This window comes from Varanus komodoensis, unplaced genomic scaffold (assembly GCF_004798865.1).
Source record: "Varanus komodoensis strain SLA01 unplaced genomic scaffold, ASM479886v1 scaffold2, whole genome shotgun sequence".
In the NCBI taxonomy this organism is placed as follows: Eukaryota; Metazoa; Chordata; class Lepidosauria; order Squamata; family Varanidae; genus Varanus; species Varanus komodoensis.
In genome coordinates, this window is record NW_025335568.1 from 43,560 (window position 1) to 68,609 (window position 25,050).

Below are 25,050 nucleotides of genomic sequence, written 5' to 3' on the forward strand. Positions count from 1 at the left end.
AGCAACAGAATCAGATTCAATAGGGACAAGGGACAAGTCCTCCACCTGGGAAAAAGAAACCAGATGCATCAATTAAAGATGCGGACTATGTGGCTCAACAGACCTGCAAAACAAAACGATATTGGAGTAATTGTGGACAATAGGCTAAACATGAGCCTACAATGTGATGCAGCCGCCAAAAGGGCAAATGCTATTTTGGGATGCATTTACAGAAGTATTACTTCCAAATCATGAGAAGTCGTAGTTCCTCTATACTCCTCACTAGTCAGACCTCACCTGGAATACTGTGTTCAGTTCTGGGCCCCAAGATTTAAGAAAGATGCAAGGTAAATTAGAAAGGGTTCAGCAGAGGGCAACAAAAATGATCCAGGGTTTGGAAACACTGCCCTGTGAGGAGAGACTCAGAGAACTGGGCATGCTCAGCTTTGAGAAGAGAAGACCAAGCGGGGACATGATCTTCCTCTATAAAGACCTCAAAGGCTGTCACAAAGAGGAAGGTCAAGATCTGTTCTTGCTGATGCCAGGGTGTAGGATACGGAATAATCCATTCAAGTTGCAGCAACCCAGATTCAGGCTGGACATCAGGAAAAGCTTCCTCATGGCCAGAGAAATACAACAGTGGAACCAGCTGCCTGGAGAGGTGGGGGGCTTTCCCACACTAAAGACATTCAAAGAGAAACAGGACAGCCCTCTGGATGGGATGGTGTAATGTGGTGTTGGACTCCATGGCCTTCATGGCCCTTTTCAACTCTACTATTCTCCACCAGTCTGCTGTCATCTTCCCTGGCTACCCAGCCAACTTTGCCCAATTCAAGGTTCTAGTATTAACTTCTAAAGCCCTTTACAATTCCTTTGCATTGGGGCCACCTCATAGCCAGCAAGGCCAGTAGCCACTGATAGCCTCTTCCCTCATGAATCTGCCCAGTCCTCTTTGAAAGGCTTCCAGCTCGGCAACCATCACTACTTCCTGTGGCAGCAAACTCCATAGTTTGAGAATATGCTGTCTGAAGAAGTACTTCCATTCATCTCCCCTAAACTTCTCACCAATCAGCTGCATGAGATGACCCTGGGTTTGCGTGTGTCCCTCTCCACTTCCTCCTCTTGGTGGATAATGTTAAACACCTCTATCATGTCTCCCCTTCCTCACCTTTTAGCTAAGCTGAACTGTCCCAGTTGTTGCAGCTGCTCCTCAAAGGGGTGTTGCTGCAGCCCCTGATTCACTTTGTTGCCCTCTCTACAATTTTTCCAACTCAATAATGTCCTTTTTCAGGTAAGGTGTGCAGAACTCAACACAATATTCCAGGTGTGGTCACACCAATGATCTGTACAAGGGAAGTACGATCTTGCCACTTGTACGTTTTGTTCTGTTCCTTGTTACGGCTAGCATGAAGTTTGCCTTCTTTGTGGCAGCTGTGCAGTGGGCTGACATTTCCACTGACCCGTCTGGCCATTCCCAAGATCCCATTCTTGCTCAGTCACTGCTAGCTCAGATCCCATTGGTATACACTGAAGTTGGGATGCTTTGCCCCAACATGCATTGCTTTATACTGGCTTCTATTGGGCACATTTGCCATTCTCCCAGTTTGGCGAGATACCCTTGGAACACCTCACAATCTCTTTTGGCTTCAACCTTCCTAGAAAGTTCAGTGGCGTCAACAAACTTGGCCACTTCACTCCCCCTTCCTAATTACAGATCCTGAATATGTTGAGCAGTGCTGGTCCTACTGCAGAGCAACCCTGTGGGAGCCCATTGGTGATCCATCTTCTTTGCAGGAAGCTGTCATTTATTCCCCCACCCCTCTGTCCTCTGCTCTTTATCCAGTCCATGATCCAGAAGGGGACACCCCACCCCACCCTATTCCATGGCTCAGCAGCCTTTGGTGACGGACTTTGTCGGAAGCCTTTTGGAAATCCAGGACAACAATGTCAGCAGGATCACCCCTGACTGTGTGCTGATTTCCACTCTCAAAGAACCCCAACTGGTCTTCCATTTGTGGCAGCCATGCTGAATTTTTCCAGTAGAGCTTGTCCCTCTTACTCATCCTATCTTTAATTGTGCTTTCAAGCAATTTCCCAGGAGCAGATGTTAAACTAGCTGGCCTGTAATTTCCTAGATCCCCCGGATCCCTTTCAAAAACTGATGTTGTACTGGCCATTCTCCAATCCTCTGGTGCAAAAGCTCATTTTAGAGACATGATGTTTTGGTAGGAAGGTCAGTGGTTTCATGCTTGGATTCTTTGATAGCTCCAGGATGAACCAGGTGACCTAACCCTGCACCAGGTGACTGGCTGACTTTTGGTTTGCCGGTAAGGCTGAGAATGGCATCTCTTGTCGCTACTGATTCCCTGAAAATTCCCAGAGTCCCTTCCAGAACACCCAAGCTCTGGGACAAGTGCCTGCTCGGCATCCTTTGCTGTGAGGACGGTTGGAAAGCATCCGCTGAGCTGCTCTGCAATCTCCCCCCCCCCCCCCCCCCCCCCCCCCACCCCACCCAGTGCTGCTTGACTTCTGTTAACACCCAGTGATCCAACTGCCTCCTTAGCTGCTTTCTTTCTTTTGATATATTTGAAGAATTACCAATTGTTAGCCCTCATGTTGCTAGAGGTGCGTTTTTCTGCTTCTCCAAATGGCTCTTGCATCTCCCTCGTGGCAGCACATGCTCCTGTCTGTTCTTCCCACGTGGGCCAGGCTTTCATTTCTTGACGGAAGCTTTCTCCCCTGTAACAGCGTCCTTGCCTCTGTGCATTAGCCATGCTGGTACTTCCTGGGCTTTGTGCAGCCTTTTCTCACTTGTGGTCTTCCTATTATCTGTCTCTCTATTGTAGCATTTTATTAATCTCCAAGGGCTTTGAAGAGATTTAAACTCATTGATTCAACTGTGCTTGACCTCCTTGGCAGTCTTCCAGCCAACCGCATGTTCACTCTGATGCCAGTGTGGCCACTGTTACAGAGTGGCTCAGCCACATTTGCATCCTGCACTGTGCTCTGGGCAACCCTGCCTCGGATGACATCCAAGCTTGCCTCCCCTGTGGTTGGTTCCATGGCCAGTTGTTCCAGAGCACAGTCTTTCAGGACAGTGAGAAATTTAACCTCTCTTGTCAGAACCAATCCCCTGCTGTTGTACATCACCAATTTACACTTTTTTCCTTGAACATCTTCACTGATGGCGCCTCCACCACCTTCCATGGAAGCCTGCTCCATATCATAGGAGTTCTAGCTGGCAGGAAGTACTTCCTGATTTCCAACCTAAAACCTGGTTCCTTAAGCTTTGCTCCATTGGATCATGTTTTATCTTCCACCATGGGAGGACAGGTCACGACTCTCTACTGTGTGACATAAGATCCTGCTAAGTCTCTCTTCCAGGCTGAAAAGACCCAGCTTCCTCAGTCTCATCTCATATGACATTCCACCACACTCCATCCAGTCCAGGTACCATCCTTGTGACTCTGCACTGAACCGATTCTAACCTAGCTATATCTTTCTTACAGTGTAGAGCACAGTACTCCAGTTGCGGGTGCATCAGAGTCTTATGGGGTGGTACTAACATCTCCCTCAATCTAGAAGCAGCACTTCTGGCTATACATCCAACAGTGGCATTCACCTTCTTAACTGCCGCGTCACATCAAGATTATCAAATGAATAAGTCGGCTCAGCATCTCTAGTTCGGAAGCTGGCAGCTAGCCCTCCTCCAGACATTGCTCGACAGCAAACTCCATCTGCCCTGGCCAGCATAGCCAGTGGGGAGGAATGATGGGCCTTGCAGTCCAACAACAAGGCCACAAGTTTCCCATTCCTGCTCTAGGGCCTTGTGTGCTCTAAGTGTGTGTTTACATGTCTCTGAGGAGTTTGCAAGGCAAAGAGTGGGACACTGGCCTGGAATGAGCTGGGAATGTCTGCGTACAAACCGTATGCTATTGCCTGAGCTGTAGCAGGGCTAAGATTCCTTCCGTGGCATTCTCCTTCACTCAATAGCAGCAGGATTCAGGAAGCCACCCTTTTGCCCTCACGTAAGATTGTGGTGCCAATGTTTATTCTTAGCTGGGGTGGAGGAAGTGAGCATCATAGAACCACAGAATAGCAGGTTTGGAAAGGAGCAAGAGGGCCCTCGGGGCCATCCACCTCCTCAGTGCTAGGGACTCGGAGTCATTTATTTATTTCATTATGTTTATATGACACCTTTTTTCTTTCAAGGAACTCGGAGCAGCTGACATAATTCTCCTCCTGCTGCTTTCACTCTTATCCCCACAACAGCAGCCCCTGTAGAGTTGGAAGGGGCCAGAAGGCCATCAGGTCCAACCCCCTGCTCAGTGCAGGACTCCAGGTCAAACCATCCCTCTCAGATGGCTGTCCAGTTGCATCCTGAATGCTTTCCGGGTGGGAGAGCCCACGACTTCCATAGGTCATGGTCGCATTGCTGTAACAATCAGGAAATTCTTCCTGATGTCCAGCTGGGACCTGGCTTCCTGCCACTTGAGCCATCATGCCATGTGATGGGCACCAGCACTGACCCACTCTTTCTTGCTACAACTAAATCTCAGTGTTTCTCTTTCATCAGCAAGCTGAAGCCCGTCCTTGAGGCAGAGAAGAAATCCCACTTGCTCTGTGCCTCCTTCCGAAGTGTGTTTTGCCTGGCCCCGCTGGACATCCTTGAAGGACAATCTTGTAGAGAGGAGCTGACAGCAGATGATATCAAAGTGAGCCCTACTCAGTAGCTTATTTTCCCAAGCTAAGCCTAAGATCCATGGAATTCTTTTCTGACCATAGTTTCTCAGTGAGAATCTGTGAGGAAATTAAGCTAAGGATTTGGAGAATCTGGCCAATCACCATCTGCTGGAAATGCAAGTCCATAGCTATCTAAATGTGTCCAACTGTGTGACGTGGAAACCAAACCTTGTTGCTCTCTCATTTTCCTATACTCATTTCAGCTGCACCAAAAGTATTGGTAAAAAATTGTTTGGGAATGGGGGAACTGTCAGGGAGCATAAGGAAGAGGGTTATAGATGCAGAATGGGAAACACAAGGTCCTTCTGTGTGCTCTCTGGAACCTCCCAAAACATCTGACCGCCTCACTGCTTCCTCAGCTCCTACAGAAAACCATATTAGCTGCCCCAAGAGCTCCAGCTATGGGCAGTATAAAAGTGACATGAAATAATGCTTATATGTACGCAAGAGGGCAGCTCTTGCTCTCTAAGAACATAGGAACCCTGCTGGATCACAGGAAAGGTCCATCTAGTCCAACATTCTGCTCACAAAGATGACAGCCAGGTGCACTCCCCACTTCCTAGTCGCTGTGCAGATCCTGAAGGAATTATTTTGTCCAGGCTTCTGGTCTTTGTCCTGCCCTGTACTCTGGAGTCATTGCTGAGGCTAAGAACTTAAGAACATAAGGAAAGCTATGCTGGATCAGACCAAAGGTCCATCCAGTTCAGCACTGCAGACACACGGTGGCAAACTGGCTGCCCACCGGCTTGCTCAAGCGGGACGAGTGCAAGCTCCTCGGCAACTGGTGCCAGCAGGCCTGCCTCCTCTAGCAGAGGAGGCCAGCCATGGAAGCTAGTCCAGAGCTAGAGTGGGAGAGGAGGCTGGTCCAGGGCCAAGAGCGCCTGCCTAACCGTGGCAGCCAGCGACATCTTGGCTCAGTTGCTTCCTCTTGTCCAGCCCTGTGGCACTCAAGCTCACTGCCTTCCTTTTGCTTCAGGGCCTCTACCACCAAACCATGAGCAGTTTTGGAGAGATGCTGCAGGGTTTGTTGCTGGAAAACCCACACCCAAGCGAGCTGCAGCACTTGATGGAGGTAGGCAGGTGTGTTGCCAAGAGACAAGGGCTTTTTCTAAAAAAAATAGGATTCATAATACCAGAAACATACCAGCAGGTTGAAGGAAGATTTTATTAAGTAGAAGAAAAAATGTACGAAGCAAGTTTACAAACCTCTGTCCCTTTAGTTGCCGGCAGTCCCATCAAAATATGACAATGGATGCAACTCTCTTACTGACCTAGGACACAGCACCTTTCCAGACTGCCCTGCATTAAGATCCCACACTGGGAGTGTTTCAGGGATTTGCCTGTCCTACTATGCTCATCTGAACCCCTGCCATATTCTGGACATAGTCCAAGGACTTTGGGAGCATTTGCCAGTAGCTCAGCACTCTTATTTCCATCATAGCTCTTCTTGCTCACCTGGAGAGCTGGCCAAAGACATGTGCACTAGCTTCTCAAGCTGCACCCTCTCTGCCAGATAATTGATCCTGCAAAGAAGAAGCGTAGTTGACCAAAGGTCATGAGAAGGAACACCACCTGCTCCTCAAAATAGTTGTCTCCTGCCTTCCAGTGTGACAGGAAAAGTGAGGCATTGAAGTGTTGAGGGGGTCACTCAGGGAAGGGCAGTCCCGCAAAGGGTGAGCACTTGTGCCCTCATGACTTTGAAGCTGGTGCAGAGTCCCCACCAACCTCTTTGGCCTTAGAAGTCCAAGGTCTAAGGAGATGCCCCCACTGGACGCGAGCAATTCTGTAAGACTTGCTAGAAAACCTATGTACCCAGATTCCTCCACTCGGATGTCACGTGTACAAATCTGTGTGAGGCCCATCTTTCGTGGATGTCATTTGTAAGCCTCTGTGCCAGTGAGATCATTGTGACTCCCAAGTTCAGCAGTACATGGATGTCATTTCCTGCCCATCTTGAGCTTCTTGTGGCCCAGACCATGTCAGTGCCTGCACTTTGTTTCATAGCTTATGGAACCGTGGATGACATCAAAATCAGATCATACTCGTGAGAGAGCAGTGGAGACAGCAATGAAGATCTTGAAATTTGTAGCTGAATACTTCCATTTTGATGTGAGTAGCCACTGTGCCTAGGTGCCCACCATCCTTGTGACCAGACTGGGCCTCCCCTTCCTCAAGACAGATCTAAAGCAATGGCCACAATTTGCCCAAAGAACCCTTAAGTTGCCTTGTTGGGGTCAGGCCAGGCATACTGTTGCTGGCCAGAAGCCCCCGGAAACTTCCAGTTAAGTAGGGCATAGAGCGGGCAGCTCCTGCCTCCGGTTTTGGAGCTGTGCTGCCTCCGAGCACAGAGGGTTTCAAGACTAGATGTCTCAGGAGGCCTCTTCTGACTTCGTTGGCTATGTTTCTATGGCTGCTGGGGCTTGTGACTTCTCTCCACAAAAGGTGTGGTGGGGGGCATATTTGCTTGGGCTTGGGACTCAAGGCCGACAGACCCATCCAGCGTGGAGCAGCGTTCCTAGGGAGATTGTACAGTGTTAGCCACTCTCTGAGTAACACGAGGAGAGAGACCCACTTGCTGCCATGCGTCAGGGCAATTGTAGTGCACCAAGCTGAGGACTGGCATGGACTGTCTTTGCTCAGGCTGCTCCAAGCTGTGTGTCCAGCTGGGAGTTCTTAGAGTATCAAGCCATAAAGATGCCTGGGTAGACAAGCAGAGTACAGTCGAACCTAAATTTTAATGGGTTTAATTCTCCCAGATTTGATTACTCATGAGTTTTCCATCAATAATTAAATGGGAATTTTTTTGGAGTGTTGTGACCTTCTGCAGAAAACTATCATCACCATAGAGAGAGGAAGCAAAGGGGGAGCTTCTTGCCCTGCCCCTCTGGAGAGAGAACTCCCTCCAGTATTTCCTTGGTGCAAAGAGGGAGCAAAGGGTGGGGAATAAGAACAGGGGAATCTAATAAATGAAGAGGAGGAGCCCTGCTTGGTCAGAGCAAGGCGTGAGATGGAGGAGAAGATGTAATCGAGGAAGCATATGGTCAACAGTTTTAAGAGTTAAGTTTTGGAGAGGGTAGAGATATTCACAGTTTTTCCACTTCTGTGGGGGTCCTGCACCCCTAACCCCCACAAATGTGGAGGGCCAAGGGGATGTGTTGACTGATGTGGGGGAACAGGCACAGATGCTAAATGACTATTTTGCCTCTGTGTTCTCCCCGAAGTAGGACGGGGGAGATCTGCATGAGGATCGGATGAGGCCAGGGATTTAGGGGCACAGATAAGAGTTGCCCCCTAGAAGTCGAGGGGCTCCTCAGGGCACTGGGCGTTACAAAGGCGCCAGGCCCTGGCGGGTGTCAGAGTCTCTTTACTAATGGCAAGAATGAATCGCAGAGAAGACTGAATCGCCTTGAATCCCTGCATTTTTATTGGTGAGACCACCCAGCCCCCTAACAGTGACTTACGACAGCCTGCTACTGGGTAGTGGTCTCCACCACCAACTACAAGCTTTTGGAACATACACAGAGTATTTCTGCAGATTGAGTCAGATGGGCCCTGGCAGTTGGGCTGCTGATGACGAAATAAGGGGAACACAGTGAGAAGGTGAGAGGTCTGCAGAGGGAGCTTCATACGGTGGCGTTTGATTACAGGATATTAACCTAACGATCACTGAGGCACAGGGATTATTGAGGTCTTGGCATGCAAATGAGGGCAATTGCAGTGCTGTTAACCTGGCAGCCTTATTGGTTCTTACTGATCAGCAAAACAGCAGCCCTGGCAGCGCCTTGTGGGAGCCATCAGGTCCCACTTCTTAAAGTAGCAGCAAATGCCGACAATAACCTGGCTTGGAACTTTTGAGTGCTTCCTGAGAAAGAGGTGCAGGCATTTTAAAACACAAGGGCACATAAGCAACCCCATTTCTGCCAGGATTTATCTGAATTTTCCCAAAATGGGTTACGCCTGAGGGTACTTAGGGAGTTGGCGGGAGTCCTCTCACACCCGCTGGCCTCCATTTTTGAGGCCTCGTGGAGAACAGGTGAGGTTCCAGAGGATTGAAGGGTGACGTCAGTGGTCCCATTCTTCAAAAAGGGTAGCAGAGGGGACATGGGGAATTACAGGTCAGTTAGTCTTATGTCCATTTTGGGAAAGACAGTGGAAAGGCTCATAATAGGAAAAGCTCTGGAAACCCTAGACAAGAGAGGTCGGCAACTATACAACACGGCTTCCGCAAAAACAGGTCCTGCCAGATGAAACTTGTAGAAATCTATGGCAAGGTTTCGAGGTGGCTAAATGGAGGGGATGTGGTGGATGTGGTTTACCTGGTTTCAGCAAGGCCTTCCGCATAGGGATGGGTGCCAGAAGTGCAGGTTAGGGGGCAAGTGGCTGGAGAGCAGCACTTGTGAAAAGGATCTCGGGGTGCTGCTTGACTGCAGGCTGAACATGAGCCAGCCGTGTGATGCGGCAGTCAAGAGGGCGAACGCCACCCTTCGTTGCATAGCCAGAAGTGTGGCTTCCAGATCAAGAGAAGCATTACTGCCACTCTGTGCTACTCTGAGGTACCTGCAGCTGGAGCACTGTGTTCAGTTTTGGGCTCCTCATTACAAGAGGGGTATAGTAAGGTTGGAATTGGTGCAGCAAAGGGCCACAAGGATGGTGGCTGGGTGGCAGGGTAAGTCATGTGAGGAAAGACTGAGGGAGCTGGAGGAGGCGAGTCAGACGGGATGTGTTGGCAACATCCAGCTACGTGAGGGGGGTGCCACACAGAGGTGGGTCGTGACCTGTTTTCCCCTGCAGTGGAGGGCAGGACACGCTCCAATGGAGCAAAGCTCAGGGAACCAAGAGTCAAGGTGTATGCCAGGAAGTACTTCCTGACAGGACCCCTCAGTATAGAATGGGTTTCCATGGGAGGTGGGTGAGGGTGTTCAAGGAGAGTCTGGACATGCACATGGTAGGCATGTCATGAGTGGAGCTGGCTGGAGCCAGGGGTCAGACTAGATGGCCCAGGAGCCCCTTTTGACCTGCTCTGTTTCTATGTTTTCTCATGCCTGGAGAAGCAAATGGCCCTTTGGGGACTTGGGCTTTCCTGGAGAGTCAGTCCATTGGACCTTGCTTTGGTTGCTTTCCTGAAGTCTCTTTTGGACAGTGATGCTCTCACTATTCCTCCCAAGCTGTCGCCGCTGGAAGTCTTTGGCAGAGTACCTTTGCACTGGTCCTGCTCCACACGGCAGCCTGTTAAGCGGACCGGAGCATCTGCAGAGTGCCTGTGGTCATTGACACCAGTGCAGGGTGACACGGACTCCGTGGGTGGCAGAAGGGCTCCACAGAACAGGGAGGGCACGCATGTGCCAGGTGTGAGATGGAAGGTGGCAGGGAAGCCCCCCCCCCCCCCCCCGAGCCCACTGGTCCATCCCTTTTCTCTTATCAGCTCTCACAGGAGTTCAGCAAGCTGGCACACCCGACGGCCCTTCTGATCACCTTGTGCAATGATCCGGTGCAGCGCATCAGTGCCTTGGCCGTGCAAGCAGTCAGCTGCCTCTACGAGGTCCTCCTGCGCCGGAAAGGTGAGGGCCGGCGACCAGGCCGGCTAACCCCTAGGCTGGGCTGTGCCCGGCTGACTCCTTGCCTCCTGGTGTTGATTGCATTGCAGCCGCCTTTTCAGCATGCTGGACGATGCCTTGGGGGTTGCAGAACTGCTGTGCAATGTGTCACAAGGTTAGGCAGACACACCTGGGCTAGCATGTCAGTTGCAGGTGAGCAGCCCACCTCTTGGTCAAATGCACTCACAGGGAACCGCCTTTACCCCATGGCATGCTCTGCTTTTGCCTTTGAGAAGGATTCAGCTGCAGTTGAGGTATCTGAGCTAATTCCCACGGGCCCCAGAAGCGCTTGCTTGCTTGTAACTCATTTTGGACTGCACTGCTAAGACATTTATATTGTACCTAACAAAATATTTGTCACTGTCCTTTGACTGGTGCAGAACCACAGACACCTTTTTGGCTTTCTTCACAGCAGTTTTTTTTCTAAGAACAAGTACAATCTGTCACAAACTGCATGTCCCTGTGAAGCAAGTTTTGGTTGAACAGCTAATTTATTTATTATTTATTTATTTAGCAGGCTTATATGCCGCCCCATTCGCCTCAGCCTCGCGGCGGCTTACAACATAAATAAATAACATTAATATAATAAAATACAGTTGGAGACATCCTGGCCAAAGTTGTTAAAATCAATAAATAAAATCAACAATTAAAATGACGTTTAAATACAATTATTATTATTATTATTATTATTATTATTATTATTATTATTATAACATTTCTATGCCGCCCCTTGCCGAAACCTCGGGGCGGCTTACAACATGATAAAATACATTGAAATACAATAGTACATAATAAATTACCATTAAATATAACAATACAAAAAATACATTGATTTACAAATACAAAATTAAAATTATCAGTATAAAATAAAAATATAGGAGGAGAAAGAGAAGGAAGAAGAAGTTGCCCAGGCCAGATCATATGTTTTAACAATTGAAATGATGTTTAAATAAAAAGGTCTTTACCTGGCGCCGAAAAACCAGTAACGACGGTGCCAGGCGGACCTATAGAACAATAGAAGCAGATGTATGCCAGGTCAGTGCAGAATGAAACCTCCCTCACCCACAATTTAATAGCGGGTGAAACAGCTGATCTGGCATGCAGAACTGAGATCTGGGTGGGTGAAATGGGAGTTTCACTCTCTCCCAGGTGTGCCCACAGCAGTACCTGGTCCAGCATCAGGGTAGACCTGAGGGTCAGGGAGGGAGGGTGTTTCTGTGGTCTATAGGAGTTTCCTCCTTCTCTAGGTGTCCTTTGGCACTGAAACAGCCTTGGTCACCCCATGTAATGACTTATGCTGGGAAGAGATGGGGGGACCTCTGGGCAGCTTTTGATACCAGCAACCACGGTGTCCTTCTGGGGAGGCTGTTGGAGTTGGGAGTGGGGGGCACAGCGAAGCGATGGTCCAGCCCCTACCTGGAGGGCTATCTCTAGAGAGTGGTGCTTGGGGAACAGCATTCAGCGCTTTGAAGTTCCTCAGGGTCTGTTCTGCCCCGATGCTCTTTGCCATCTACATGAACCACTGAGGGTGTGTTGCCACCGGTGTGCTGATGACACGGAGCTCCATGTCTTTCCATCATCAGCTGATGAAATGGTGGGGCTGCTGAGCTGACATGCGGCGGAGGGCTAGCAAACTGAGCCTCAGCCTAGACAGACGGAGGTGCTGTCAGCAGCGGTTCCTTTGGCTGGATAAAGGGTGTTCAGGCTGTTCTAGATGGGGTTGCACAGTCCCCGCAGGGAAAGGTTTGGAGCCGGGAGTGCCCCATCACTGTCACTTTAGGCTCAGGTGACCTCAGTGACTCATAGCGCCTTCTACCAGCTCTGGCTGGGGTCCCAGCTGTACCCTTACCTGGACGGAGACAGCCTAGCTTCACTAATCTGCAGTCTCTCGATTAGATTACTGTGGTACTCTGTGCATGGAGCTGCCCTTGAAGCCAGTTCAGAAATGGCAGCGCAGGCAAAATGCAGCAGCTGGATTAATAGCGAGGGTCCACGGATCCAAACAAGTAAGACCAGCTCTGGCCTGCTTGCCTTGGCTGTCTGCATGTTTCTGGGCCCAATTCAAGGCGCTGGCTTGAGCCTGTAAAGTCTTACGTGGCTTGAGACTGCGATACGTGTCGGAGCGCCTCTCCCGATCTCCATGTACTCGGACACTATACTCCCCCTCTGGGGCCTCCTCGAAGCGTCAGCTCAGGGAGGCTTGGGGGAGGCAAGAACAGGGAGGGCTTTCTCTGTTGCAGCCCCTGTCTGTGAAGCTTCCTCCCCACCACAACCCTCCTGGCGCCAAACTCGTCATCTCGTCGGCGCCATGTTAAGGCAGCCCTCTATGCCGAGGCTTGCGGGGCTTGCCCATCCCGGGTGCTTCATGGCGTCGTTCTTTGTCGTTGTTCGGTTTAGCTGTTCTAAACTTTTTGATGCTTTTCAGCCTTTCTCATATTTTATTGTATTCTGTTGTCTGTTTTATGGGCTGCTGTAAACGGCCCAAAGAGCTTGGGCTGTCGGATGTTATAGAAATGAAATTAGTGATGGTGGTGATGATGATGATGATGATGTTGAGGATGATGATGATGATGCACTTGAAACCATCTCAGCAATTCAGCCCCTCCCCTCCCCCATTCCTTCTTTCCTCCCACCTGTCCACCCCAAACTGTACGCCTGCTGCTCCTCCTCATAACTGTCCTCAGAGCCGCCCCAGTTCCTGGCCACGGGGTCTCACTCAGGTTCATCTACCCCACTCGTGCTTCCAGGGCTGCTGTCTTTCCCGCCTCCTGCTGCGACACGGACTTGGCTCGCCTGCCTGCTGCGTCCCGGGCCCTTCCCCACTGCTTCCAGGCCAAGCGCTCCTTCTCTTTGCCTCCTCCTGCCCCAGGCCTGCCCTCCCTTGCCCTGCCCTCCTGCTCTCCGCGTCCTCTTCACTGGCCAGTCTTCAGGTCCTTGGGTGCCCTGCACGCCCCTCCCTGTTCCAGGTGCGACCCACCTCATGGCCATCCTGCCGGGGCCTCGGGGCCCTGTGCAGCCAGCGGGTGCTGTGGCTGAGTGCACTCCCCTCCCTGCATTTCCCGCTAATTGGAGGCTAACAGCTGCTCTGCTCCGCCCCAGGACTGAAGATGAGCAAACCGAAGAGGAGAACGTGGTCTGTGAAGAGGAGATTAAAGACCCCAGAGGAGGAGTGGCTTGCTTTTTTGGCACTGGACAGCAGCTGGCACATGGCAATGGTATTGTGGCTGCTTCTGAGATGCTGGGGGTAGCAAGATCTTGCGCAACAGCCAGTGCGGCCCTGGGCTAGTGGCTGCCTTGCACCCGCAACCGAATGGGAGCAGCTTGGCATTCTTTGGTGGTGGTAGGGTGGGTCGGAAGCTGGGAGCAAGGGAGCTCAGCACCCCTTCTAGAAGTCTCCTCGGCAAGTCTCCCAGCTTTAGCCAGGCTGTATCAGCGGCAGCAGGGGGTGTGGGGCCCATGGCCAGGGTGCAGGTGGCCAGAGACAAGGGAAGGCAGGACCGACAGAGGCACTAGGACCAGGGCAACTGACCTGCAGAAGGGACAGTCTGAAGGTCAGCTTTAATGGGAAGGCTACGCCATAGTCATAATGCAGGCAAAGGTCAGGGACCAGCAGAGCGCACCAAGACTGAACAAGGCTGTGGCTGAAGAGCAGGAGGACCAGCAGGGCTGCACGTACGCTGGGCAGGATAACAGGGCGGGACGACAGCATGGCAGGATGCACAAGACAACAGATGCGGCAAAGGTCAGGCTGGACGTGGCAGCCGCACCCCGGCAACCGGGAAGCTGCGTGTGACTGAGACAACACGGCAAGGCGGGAGACACCGCCAGGGCAAGATTGTGTCAGGCAGGAGGCAGGTGCAACGGCAAGGAAACGTGGGAAGGCAGGAACCAGGGGCAGGGGCTGATAGGTACGAGGGACGCAGGCACCGCAGCGAGCAGGCGGGCCTGTGCTGCCGAGGGAGCCGTGCAAGGCAGGGGACAGGCAGAGGCGGGGGGGGGGGGGGGGGGCAGGCCAGGTGCAGCCCCTGCAGCCACAGGAAGAGCTGTTTTGCTGAGGCCAGAAGGAGGAGCTTCCTCTCATGTAGTCCCCCCTCCAGGATTCCCAGCTGGCGCTGGTCAGTGGACGGAGAGCTCCAGCGTTGCGAAAACACCCTTCACTTGCTTGCCTGCTTGCTTGCCTGAGGGGACTGATCCCCGACTCCAGTCGTCTTGGGAGATGCAACAGAGACCAATGGCTCTCAGTCCAAGAGGCCTTTCTCAAAAACCAGCTGCTGTGGGGGTGACGCTCCGGCTCACACAAAAAGAAGCTCCACACCCGGCCCCATCATTCATGGGCAGTTGCACTCTCCATCTCTGAGGGTGTACAGTTCTGAATAGCCAATCAGCAAGCGACACGCTCTGCCATCGGCTTGCTTTACCTAATCATAATGCGGCCTCATTATGCACGCAATAAGGCATTCCAAAGAGCACAACATCTACCAGCAATGGCTGTCTGAATGTGTTTCTCCAGGCTGCATTTTTATTTTATTTTATTTTGTGCAACATATATCTTTGCTGCAACCCCAGCAAGGCCTGGGATTGATCCTGGGAACACAGTGGTGCTTGCTCTGGTTCTGGCCCCCACAGCTGCCCACATCCTGACAGTGGGGCAGGACCCATGGCTCTCCTCAGGGAATGGGGAGCCTGCACAGCACCCAGGAAATGGGCCTCTGCTGCACATTTGTGGCACGTCCAGCATCATGAGGGCCCCCGAACAGCCACCGAGCAGCATCGTCCTGGCGTCGCCCAGCAGGGGACCGTGGTTTGTCTCTCGATGCACCAAGGCCATTTCATGCACGCAGCACAGAGAGACCTGCCAGGGCCCTTCAGGCCAATCCCTGCAGGGACCCCAGAATCTGCCCTGGCAGACGGCGCCCTCTGAGCAACTCTGCAGTGGAGCTTGCACTGGGGACCCCAGACCCAAACGCGTGGTGCATCGGGGGGACTTGTGTGCGCAGCGGCTCATGGGCGGGCGCATGGCTCTTCCGGAGGAACGCGAATGTGGGGGTGGCAGGCCCCTTAACTGCGGGTGCTGCTGGGGAGGCGGCACCCTCCCTCCCAGGCTCCGTGGCGAAGGGTCCGGCCTCACCAGTCCTCTCTCTGGTCCTTGCAGCATCTCGGTGACCAAATCTTCGCGGCTCAGCTGACCAACCTCCTGCTCTCTGTTCTGCATAGCCTGAGAGACTCCAGGGCAGAGCTGCTGAAGGCCGCAGAAGAGGTGCTCAATGCAGTTCTGCAGAACCATGCCAGGAAAGTTGAACGGGTGAGGCCAGAGCCCATCTCCTTTTCTGTCTTCCTCCGGGTCTGGCTGCTTTCTTGAACAGTCGCTAGCATAGATGGGATACTCAGGGGGAGAACAGTTACCAACATACCCTCAACCATCCTGCAAAAGACAAGAATGACTGGTGTCTTAGAATCGTGGAATAGTAGAGTTGGAAGGGGCCAAAGGGCCACCAGGTTCCCAGATCCCAAATGAGCATCTCCTTGGTAAGCGCTATTAGTAGTGATACGTAGATAGGCAGAGAGATGAGTGTCTAAACAAAGTGGAGCTGGGCTGAGCACCTCGGGAGACACTCTTTGCAGAGGCTGCCATGACGCTTTGCCCCCTGAACAACCTGGGAACTTCTCACTCCAGCAAGTCCACCTGTAGCTCAGCAACCTACTGACCAGCAGAGACGCAGGGAGGGCTGGCAGAGTCCCTCAGGCACACGAGCTGTTGGGGCTTGGAATGCGCGCCTTCTTACGCCTCCCGGCAGCAAGCAGCTGCTCTTTTGTGGGTGTTGATGTTCTGAGGTGTCCCTTGTCCATCTTCTCTGCTGAGCCAGACAAGATGGAGGCTTTGCCTGCAAAGTGGAAGACATCCATGGCCTGTGGAGCCTCAGGGAACTCGGACGCTCTCACAGAGCAGCGGCTTTGGGTGTGCAGCCCACCAGTCATCCGGGTGGCATCATATTTACACAATTTTATTTCATTTGCAGAACATTGCTGTGCCACCTTTTTAATTCTAAAAGGGTCCCAAGGAGAACCCTAAAATATCAATATAAAAGAAAAGAAGCCAAAATGAAAAAGATAAAGGAAACCTACCTAGAAAAAATGAAAAGCATTCGATAGGCTTCTGGAGCAACTGCCTTACTGGGCATGTGTGGGCACCCCCTCCCCCCCCACACACACAGAGCAGAGTGGGGCAGAGCAGGCCCTTCTGCAGCTGGCTGGGGGACCTCAGGGCTGGCAGTGGAAAGTCCTCAGGAGCACAGAGTATCCAGGCGGTGGCTCAGCAGAGACTGGCTCCACCTGCAGCAGCCTCCACCTCACAGCCCTTCTCACGGTGAGAGAGCCCAAGTCCCTCAGCAGCCAGCGGGCTCTGTGGAGACGCAATGCGCAGCCCATGCACAGAAGCATGCCTGGCTCTGTCCACCTCCGCCAGACTTGAGGCAGGCCTGGGGTTCTTCCATTTGCCCAGGTGAAGGATGTTGTAGGAGCCATCTACATGTGCCTGCAGCTGCGGGAAGCCTCGTACTGGACGCGGAAAGTGGTGCTGAAGGCGTTGGCGTTCATGATCCCGTATCACATGGAGGAGGTCATGCGGAGCTGCCTCTCGTTCTCCATTCCCATCAACAGGTAGGAGGCTGGTCGGCCCCGGCGAGAAGCTGCGCCCCTTCTGCAGCCCCGCCGGGCCGCTTCCCGGGGGCCACCCAAGCCTCAAGCCTCTAATGGACTTGTGTCCCACCTCTGCTGACTTTGCAGGCACACCAATGAGCTCTGGGCAGCCATGGCTTCGGGCCCACAAGTGGCCACGCAAGTCCTGCAGCTGCTGCTGAAGAGCCTCCAGGTCAAGGATCCCTGGCAAGGGGACGAAGTCAGCACGACCACGTCTCTGGCTGTAAGTCGCACAGCGACCGAGAGGCCTTGCCAGTTTCTGCCTCCACGAGGCTGCCTGGCTGTCCTCCAAGGGGCATTTCCTTGCGGCTGGAAGGAGGCAGAGAAACCTGAAACTGACCACTTTCTTCTCTCCGGGGGAAATGAGATAAGCTTGGACCATGTGTTACCCCCCCCCCCCCCATGCCATTTGAGCAGTCTTCTGCAGGTCCGGCTCATGCCTCCATGGGATTCACTGTCCACCACTCCACCCTCCCCTCCCCTCCCCTCCCCTCCCCTCCCCTCCCCTCCCACTCTATGAGCAGGGGAGAGGCAGAGGTGGCTGAATAGAAAGGCCAAGTGGCAAAGCCCACTGAGAAGTAGCTGGGCCTGGGCAGCACGGAGGAATGAGTTCCTCTCCCTCCCAGGGTCCCCTCATGCAGCGGATCGGTGGGAAGTTTAGGGGAGATGAATGGAAGCACTTCTTCGGACAGCAAAGACTCAAGCTATGGAGCTTGCTGCCATGGGAAGTGGCGATGGTTGCCGAGCTGGAAGCCCTTCAAAGGGGATTGGGCAGATTCCTGAGAGAAGAGGCTCAGAGCTACCAGCCTTGTGGGCTGCAAGCTACCAGCCCCTTTACCAGAGATGGTCTGCCTGCGCACACCGGTTGCTGAGGAGCACAGGCAGGTGGAGGTCTTGCACCCATCCTGCTTGAAGGACGCTGTGGATGGCTGGCGTGTCGTGGCGTGAATGAACTGCTAGACTCAGTGGACCTTTGGTCTGATCCAGAATGGCTTTTCTTATGTTCTTAAAATGAGCTTCAAACTGTCTTTCAAGGTTGAACCCTCTTGAAGTCAGAGAAAAAAATTGTTTTAAAAAGCATGCCGAGATAAATTACGGTAGCGGCCTAAAAATAAAGCAAGCAGCTATGCAGAAAAAGTGATCACAGGATTAAGCACAGCACCCAAACGGGAGAGAGGGGGAAATGTGGTGCTTCCAAGGCCGCGCGATCGTGACATTGGCAGCTTCCCCATCTTTTTCTGCTTCCTGCTCCACTAGCATAAGAATGTAGGAAAACTTTACTGGATCAGACCAAGCGCCCAGCCAGCCCAAAAGTCTGAAGAAACAATCAAGGTTTGGGGAGGTGTAAAATCGTGTTTCCCCCTCAGTGTCCCCTGGGATATATATCTGTGGGAGGAGTGAGAAGAGAAGGGGCTACCTCGGCCGATGTGACCAGAGTGAACCCACCAGGACTGGTGCTAAGGCTGCCTACTCAGATGCATTGTGTTACCTCCAATAATTCCCTTCCAGCCCCAGTGAAACCCAATTGCGCAATTCAAGTCCAATTGTGCTGGGAAATTGTGCGGCGTTGTGCGCTTTTGAATCTCACTTCAAGTATGGAGGCAGCCTGGGAGGCTGGAACTGTGTGGGTGTGGAGACATGCATAGAAGCAGCAAGTTGCCTTCACTAAGACTCATTCCTTGTCCTTTCTCACCTTCAGGCCATGAACGTCATCTATGAGACCTTCCGCATTCCTGGGTACCGGACAGCCCTGGCACAAATGCACCTTCAGTTGTTCATCCCTTTGCTCAAGCAGGTCCTCTTTGTGATGCAGCTCGATTTGCCCGATTCTCTAAAGGCCAGGCAGGAAGTCATCCTGAGGGAAAACCCCGAGGCACTCAGCTTCCAGAGGTACCTGAAAGAACTAATAAGAGAAGGTTGGCTGTGCTTAGAACCAAAACTGGAAGGCTCTGTGCAGCTGTCCTAGTCCAATCCTTTGCCCGGTGCAAGAATCTGCAAGTATAGCATCCCTGGCAGACAGCCCTCCATCTTCCACCTAGATATTCCCAGCCAAGGGATTCTTGTCAGCTCCCGAGGCAGGTTGTGCCAGAACGTAGCGCCTCTTGTGGCTGGGGAGCCTCTGCTAATGGTCTGCTGAGATCTGCCTGCAGATCGCCAGGCAGCTGGTTCCCCTGATGTATTGCTCTGATAGGGAGGAAGCGTTTCCCGACATCCAGCCTGAACTTGGGATTGCTATGAGATCTTGTGGGAGGAGTTGGTGCAATGGGCTTCCAGGTGTGGGACTATAAGCCTTGTGTAGCAGCCCCATCCTCCCCACCAGAACAGATGTTCTGTGGGGAGAAAACAATGGGACAGCTGCACCTGAAGATGACAGCACCTGTGCAGCTCCTGACCAGGAACGGGCTGAGTGGTACTTGTGTAGTGGAAGCTGATCGGGGCACCTGCAGGAGCCACCTGCAGGCAGCCCCAGACACTCTCCGTCCTCCCCATACTTGGCTGGGCCAAGTCTCTTTGCACCGCTTGGACACGGAGTTCTTCACATCCACCCCCCCACCCCCCCACACACACCCTGCAGCCGCTCCCTGTGCCTCACCCAGCCTTGTGGCAAAGTAGAGCTCGTGGCCACAGGGCACCTGCTCAGGGTACGGGGGCCACAGGCGTGAGGGAGGAGGTGCGGGCCGCTCCGCTCCTGCTGGGACGGGCCCCGGGAGGACAGCCAGGCCAGGCTCCTCCTGGGGGCTCTCAGTGGCACGCCTGCTTCCGCTGCCCAGCACGGGCCGGGCACAAGCCCAGGCACAGCCTCTCCTCTGAGGCTGCAGCAGGAGCCATGCCTCAGCCTGGAGCCAGGGCGGGACCACCCCGGCCCTGGGCCCACATATCCGCTGCAGGGGAGAGCAGAGTGGGGCACCTGCATTGGATCCAGCTTCTGGTTTCCATTTATAGCACCTCGGTGGAGATCATGAAACATCTGTTCTCGGTGGCGGGGGACTGGGCGGTGTACGCCTGCATCGAGTTCCAGCAGGGGTGGCTGGTGCTGAGCACCCCACAGCGGTTCTTACAGGGCACACGCCTGTTGGCAAGGTAAGAGGCTCGGCCGACGCTCCACCCCCTCCCCTGCTGCACCTGAGGTCAAGGATCAACGCTGCACCTCCGCCACCCCCTCGCTTGCTGGCCCTGCCCCACACAGGCCTCCCCCTCTTGGCTGCTCCCCCCATCCCCTCGGGCACCAGAGGTGCCTTGCTCTGCCCTCGCTCATTGCTCCGTCAAGCACCTTCTGCACGGGGGCTGCAGCGGTGGAGCACCTCCCTGCTCCACGGGAACAGCGGGGCACCGTGTGCCACGGAGCACCATGCCACCTCTGCCCTCAGAGCCTGGCCCGCCCGCCCAATGCGACCGGCGTGTGGCCAGGCATCGGCGAGCGGTGTGCCCCCTGCCCCTCCCACCCCACGGTGCTGGACAGAGCCCCGAGGCGGGGGGCCCTCTGGATGGGCCACTGCTCCTGCCATGCTGCTGCTGTTGGCCGCCTGCCGCCTGTGCGGAGCTGACAGGCTCAGGGATGAAGAAGAGCCGAGCCGAGCCGAGCCGAGCCGTGCAGCCCCCAGGCTCTGGCTGCTGGAGCCCCACCTCATGCAGCGTCAGGCCTCGGGGGGCTCGTTCTTCATTTAATCAGGCGGAGAGCGCTGATCAGGCCCGCCATGGAGGTTCTTGGCGTGGAGGGTGGGTCCCCCACTCCCATCTTCCCCTTGCAGGCTCCCTCTTCTGTCTCACAGGGCCATGACTGAGTGTGAGAGCCCACAGATCCCCGGCATCTTTGGGGAGGCAGCTCTCATCCTTGACAGCGGGGAGGATGAGCTGAAGAAGATGACAGCCTTGGCTTTAGTCATTGAGGTGAGAGAGCCCAGAGCAGGCTGGCCTGGGAGGCAGCCCACCCAGTTCTCCTCCCATGGGAGTGCTGCCCCTTCCGGCCAGAGCAGAACCATTGGGAAGCAGAGCAGCTACCTGGTGGGCTTCCATTGCATTTCTCTCCCTTTAGTTTCTCAAGAGTCCATCTGCTGTCAAGATGATGAACAGGTTCAGCCTCAAGGACCATCTTGAAGAAGGCTCAGCAGCCTCCAATCCCGTCATCAAAGATCTCTGTGCAAAAGGGCTCTGCAGTTTTGTTTTTCAACCAGAGAAGGTAAATGCCAAAGGGGTCACGAGGAGGAGCACAGCATGCGGGGGAGGGAGGCAGATCCTCGGGGGAGAGGGCGGCAGAGGAGGTGGCGCTCAGCATGTTGGTCTTGAGTCCCCAGGGCTGGAGGAGGGAGCGTGGCCCCCTGAGGCCACACTGCTTAGTGCGCATGTTGCGCTCTCTGGTAGCCAGCCACTGGCAGCTTCTGGTGGCAGTAATAGACAATCAGAGAAGAGTCCCCATTTAGAGATTAGGAATGCAGAGTGGTTCCCCCAAAGCCATTGGGGGCCCCCAGGAGTTGGGGGGAGTTAGAAGCATAGAAACAGAGAGAGTGAGAAGGGGGTCTCCCGGGCCATCTAGTCTGACCCCCGGCTCCACTCATGACTTGTCTTCGTACTTTTCCTGCCAGTCGGATCACACACAGTTTGTTTAGGGGGGCATGCCAGAGATCAGTCCCTTGGTGCAGCACCCCCAGGCAGCAGGAGCACAAGTCTGCCTTCCCCGCGAACCCAGCGCAGCGACAAGCAACTGCCGTGTGGCAGAAGGGACGGGTTCTAGTCACCGGAAGCCTCATGGGTCTCTCATCCCATCCCTCCTGGAGCTTTGCTTCTCCCATGGAAGAAAAGTAGGGCAACCATTTATGAATCAAGAAAAACAAGAGGCTGGATATTTGCATATGCTAATTTAGGCATAAAGGATGTAAATTTAGAAATATCATCATTTCATCATATATGCAAAGCATATGTGCTGGTGGGGAAGCTGCAAGCAGGTCGCCAGCAGGCCTTCAGCTCAGTCTGTGGCCCACCTGTTGCTCACGGTGCACAGAGCGCTCCAGGGCTCCCCTTTCCTGCCCCCCTTTCTTCCCGCTTCATTGACAGGCATCTTACTGCCTAAAACGCCACCAAAATACTACACAAACAGAGAAACAGAGCAAGTCAAAAGGGGTCTCCCGGGCCATCCAGTCTGACCCCCGGCTCCAGCCAGCTCCGCTCACGACATGCCCACCATGTGCATGTCCAGCCAATCCTTGAACACCCTCACCGATGGGGCCTCAATCACCTCCCGTAAATTAAACAATTAAAGTATTAAACAATTAAAGTAAGAACCTTGGAAACAGTAAAAACAACAAAGACTTCTAAACTACATGGTTTGTAAAACTGCATTGAAATTGGGGTTATCTTTCAAGAAGATCTGGGCTGGACAACCTGTCGGACTGAGGTTGCCCTGTAGCAAAGCTGCAAGCTACAGGGATATCCACCAGCTACAGGGACATGTTTGCATGCCCCCTGGGTCACCCGGCGTGTCCCTTCCTCCTGGTGTTTTCTTCCCCGGGGTGGGGTGGGGCTGCACCACCTTCTCCAGCTGGGAGCTGATGATGAGGCCCAGCCCCCCTCCCCGGACTTCCCCACATTTCCCTCTCACTTGTTCAGGTCAAGCTGCTACGAGACCAGCTCCCAACACTGATCAATGCCGTGTTCAGTGGACACGAAGGAAGCATCCTTGAAGGCCTGCGGGACATCATGACCACAGTCTATGAGATGGATGGCCAGAGAATCGGACCCCTTTGTGTTGACCTTGCTGTGAATGTTCGCTCGTTCTTTGAGGATGTAAGTCTTGGATGTTTGCAGTCACAGCAGAAGTCATGCGAAGTCACCCCGGGCTACTCGGGACACTGTGCCAGTTTTCACACCAGCCAGCACGTGGTCCTCCACCTCAGGGTGGAGCCGCTGGAGGCCATCGCACCCTCTTCCCGGCTGCCTCTGTACCGCCACTGCTGATGGAAAGGAAGTGGGCGGAGCGTTTGGGAGAAAGCTAACGGTAGAATGGGGCAGTTTTCCAAGCCCTTAGAGACACTTGAGGATTTTTTCTGACCTTTCCCAGTTTATTTTCCCCTGAGAAACTTGGAAAATCCCTGAACCAGTCTTCAGAGATCTGTCCCCATTCTACATGTGGCAATATACAGATGCTGGACCAGGTCAGCCTTCCAAAGCCAGGGTGCCACCACTGAAAAGGCTCTTCCTGCCTCTGGAAGAGTGGGGCCTGAGGAAGACCGCCCAATGCATGGGCAAGCTCAGGGGGCAGAGCTGGTCTCTGGGGGCGCCGAGTCACTGTGCTTGGACACAACTGGACTTCCACCTTCCAGAAAGGGCCGTTGCTGGCGAGACTCCGGCCTGAACGGTAAAAGGAGATTCACGCCTTAGAAGCTGGTTGGCACCCTCAAGACAGTGGGCCTTGCCATGTAGCTGGGCTCAACACCGCCTTCCAAATCCCTTGCATCACCCACGGAAAGTGCCAGTCGTCGGGGTGAAATCGAGCTTTTGTTCCTCCATCTGACTGCAAGCACTGAAGCTGCACACTCCCAGGACAAGGAGAAAAGGTGCTGGGCCCGCTAAAACGGCTGATGAAACCTCCGCCCCATGCATTATTTGAAACTGCCCGATGCCTCATCATAGAGCGTAGGCTTTGGGTGGCACCAGAAGCGGAGCAGAGCCAGCCCCAGGCAGCCCTGTGGGCAGACTATTGCCCAACCAGGAGGCTGCTGCTGCAAAGGCCCTGCTCTCTGGTCCCCTGGAGGGAATTTGAGAAAGTTCAAGATTTAAATGTTGAAATGTTGTCAAATTCTAAATTTAGCAAAATTGATTTAATTTCTGTTCAACATCTTGTAGAAGAGGCATAGCTTCTCTTACCACAGACACTGACATACACAGGCAGGTGAAGCACCTGCCATTCTGGCCAGGCCGTTTGGCCACGTCCAAGTAAAGCGACCCCAAGAGGGCTTGGCTCTGCACAGCAGACCAGCCTCCCCTGCAGTCCCCTCTCCTGGGCTTCAGGTGTGCTCCTTGGTATGTCATTCCTAGGAAAGGGCTGACGTTCGCGCAATGGCCATCATGTTGTTTGGGCAGCTGGTGATGAGAACGAGAGATGCTGACAAGAGCCTCCTGAAGAAGGAAGTCGTATACAGCCTGCTCTCTTTGCTGCTGCACCTGAAGGACCGAGACGGCACGGTCGCCATGGCAAGTCTAGCTGTCCGCACGGAGCAGAGCCAAGCCCTCTCCACAGTGCATATGCGGGGGGGGGGGGGTCTGTGGCCCAGCTCTAATGCCCTTGCTCCAGGGCCAGCCCTCCCACGGGGCAGGGGGGTCCCACACTCTGCAGTCAATTGGCACGGGGCAGATGCCACTGCTCTGTGTTGGCCTCCCAGCCCCCGCCCTGCTCTCCCTTGTGGCAAATGCCACCGTGAGAGCCCAGCAGGCCTGCAGGGCTCCTAGCCCCCAAAGCCCCCCCACACACACACACACCTCCGTCTTGCCTAAATTGAGCAGATAGGCAAGTGAGAGGACAAGGCACAAGTGCAAAACGGGAAGCAAAGAGGGACAAACCAGAAGTCCCACGTGCCGCTGAAAAACACGATTGCCCTACCTGTTCCAGAAATACGCTTCTGCAGGGGCAGCAGAGGAGCAAACATAGCCAAATGTGGCCATTTAGTGTTTCAGTCAGTGTCTCCAACTCAGCGCACCACTCAGTTTGCTGGTGTGGCTCCAAAGCATGCAGAGGCAGCGGAATTAAAAAGATGCTGGCATGTTCCTCGTAATCCTAAAGCCCTTTCTTCAGCAAATGCATTAATGCAATTACCTTCATAACTTTTATAGTACTGTATACATTAAATTCTATAAAGACATGTGAATAGAATCGGTTCATCTTGTGTTTATATATGTAAAACTGCCACTCATTCCACTACATTCACCACTAGATGAAAAGAATAAAACGTAACTATAACTTTGTAATAAGAATATATAAAGATAAGTAACAGATAAATAACAAGAATGCCTTACGAACCTGTAATAAGCTACACCTTATTACATAGCA

The 25,050-nt window shown here is 53.3% G+C and overlaps 1 protein-coding gene across 1 annotated transcript in view; it reads left to right on the forward strand.

Annotated features, from left to right (window-relative positions):
- The window catches only part of LOC123022579 (maestro heat-like repeat family member 5), a 65,042-nt gene that overhangs the window by 27,743 nt on the left and 12,249 nt on the right, over positions 1 to 25,050 (forward strand). The window contains exons 13-26 of the mRNA XM_044428414.1: positions 4,556 to 4,694; positions 5,699 to 5,794; positions 6,727 to 6,831; positions 10,145 to 10,280; positions 13,416 to 13,531; positions 15,469 to 15,618; positions 16,816 to 16,973; positions 17,100 to 17,235; positions 18,712 to 18,902; positions 19,956 to 20,093; positions 20,783 to 20,900; positions 21,046 to 21,189; positions 22,614 to 22,790; positions 24,042 to 24,197. Coding sequence (XP_044284349.1) covers positions 4,556 to 4,694; positions 5,699 to 5,794; positions 6,727 to 6,831; positions 10,145 to 10,280; positions 13,416 to 13,531; positions 15,469 to 15,618; positions 16,816 to 16,973; positions 17,100 to 17,235; positions 18,712 to 18,902; positions 19,956 to 20,093; positions 20,783 to 20,900; positions 21,046 to 21,189; positions 22,614 to 22,790; positions 24,042 to 24,197 — 1,960 coding nt within the window. The remainder of the gene's footprint in view (positions 1 to 4,555; positions 4,695 to 5,698; positions 5,795 to 6,726; positions 6,832 to 10,144; positions 10,281 to 13,415; positions 13,532 to 15,468; positions 15,619 to 16,815; positions 16,974 to 17,099; positions 17,236 to 18,711; positions 18,903 to 19,955; positions 20,094 to 20,782; positions 20,901 to 21,045; positions 21,190 to 22,613; positions 22,791 to 24,041; positions 24,198 to 25,050) is intronic.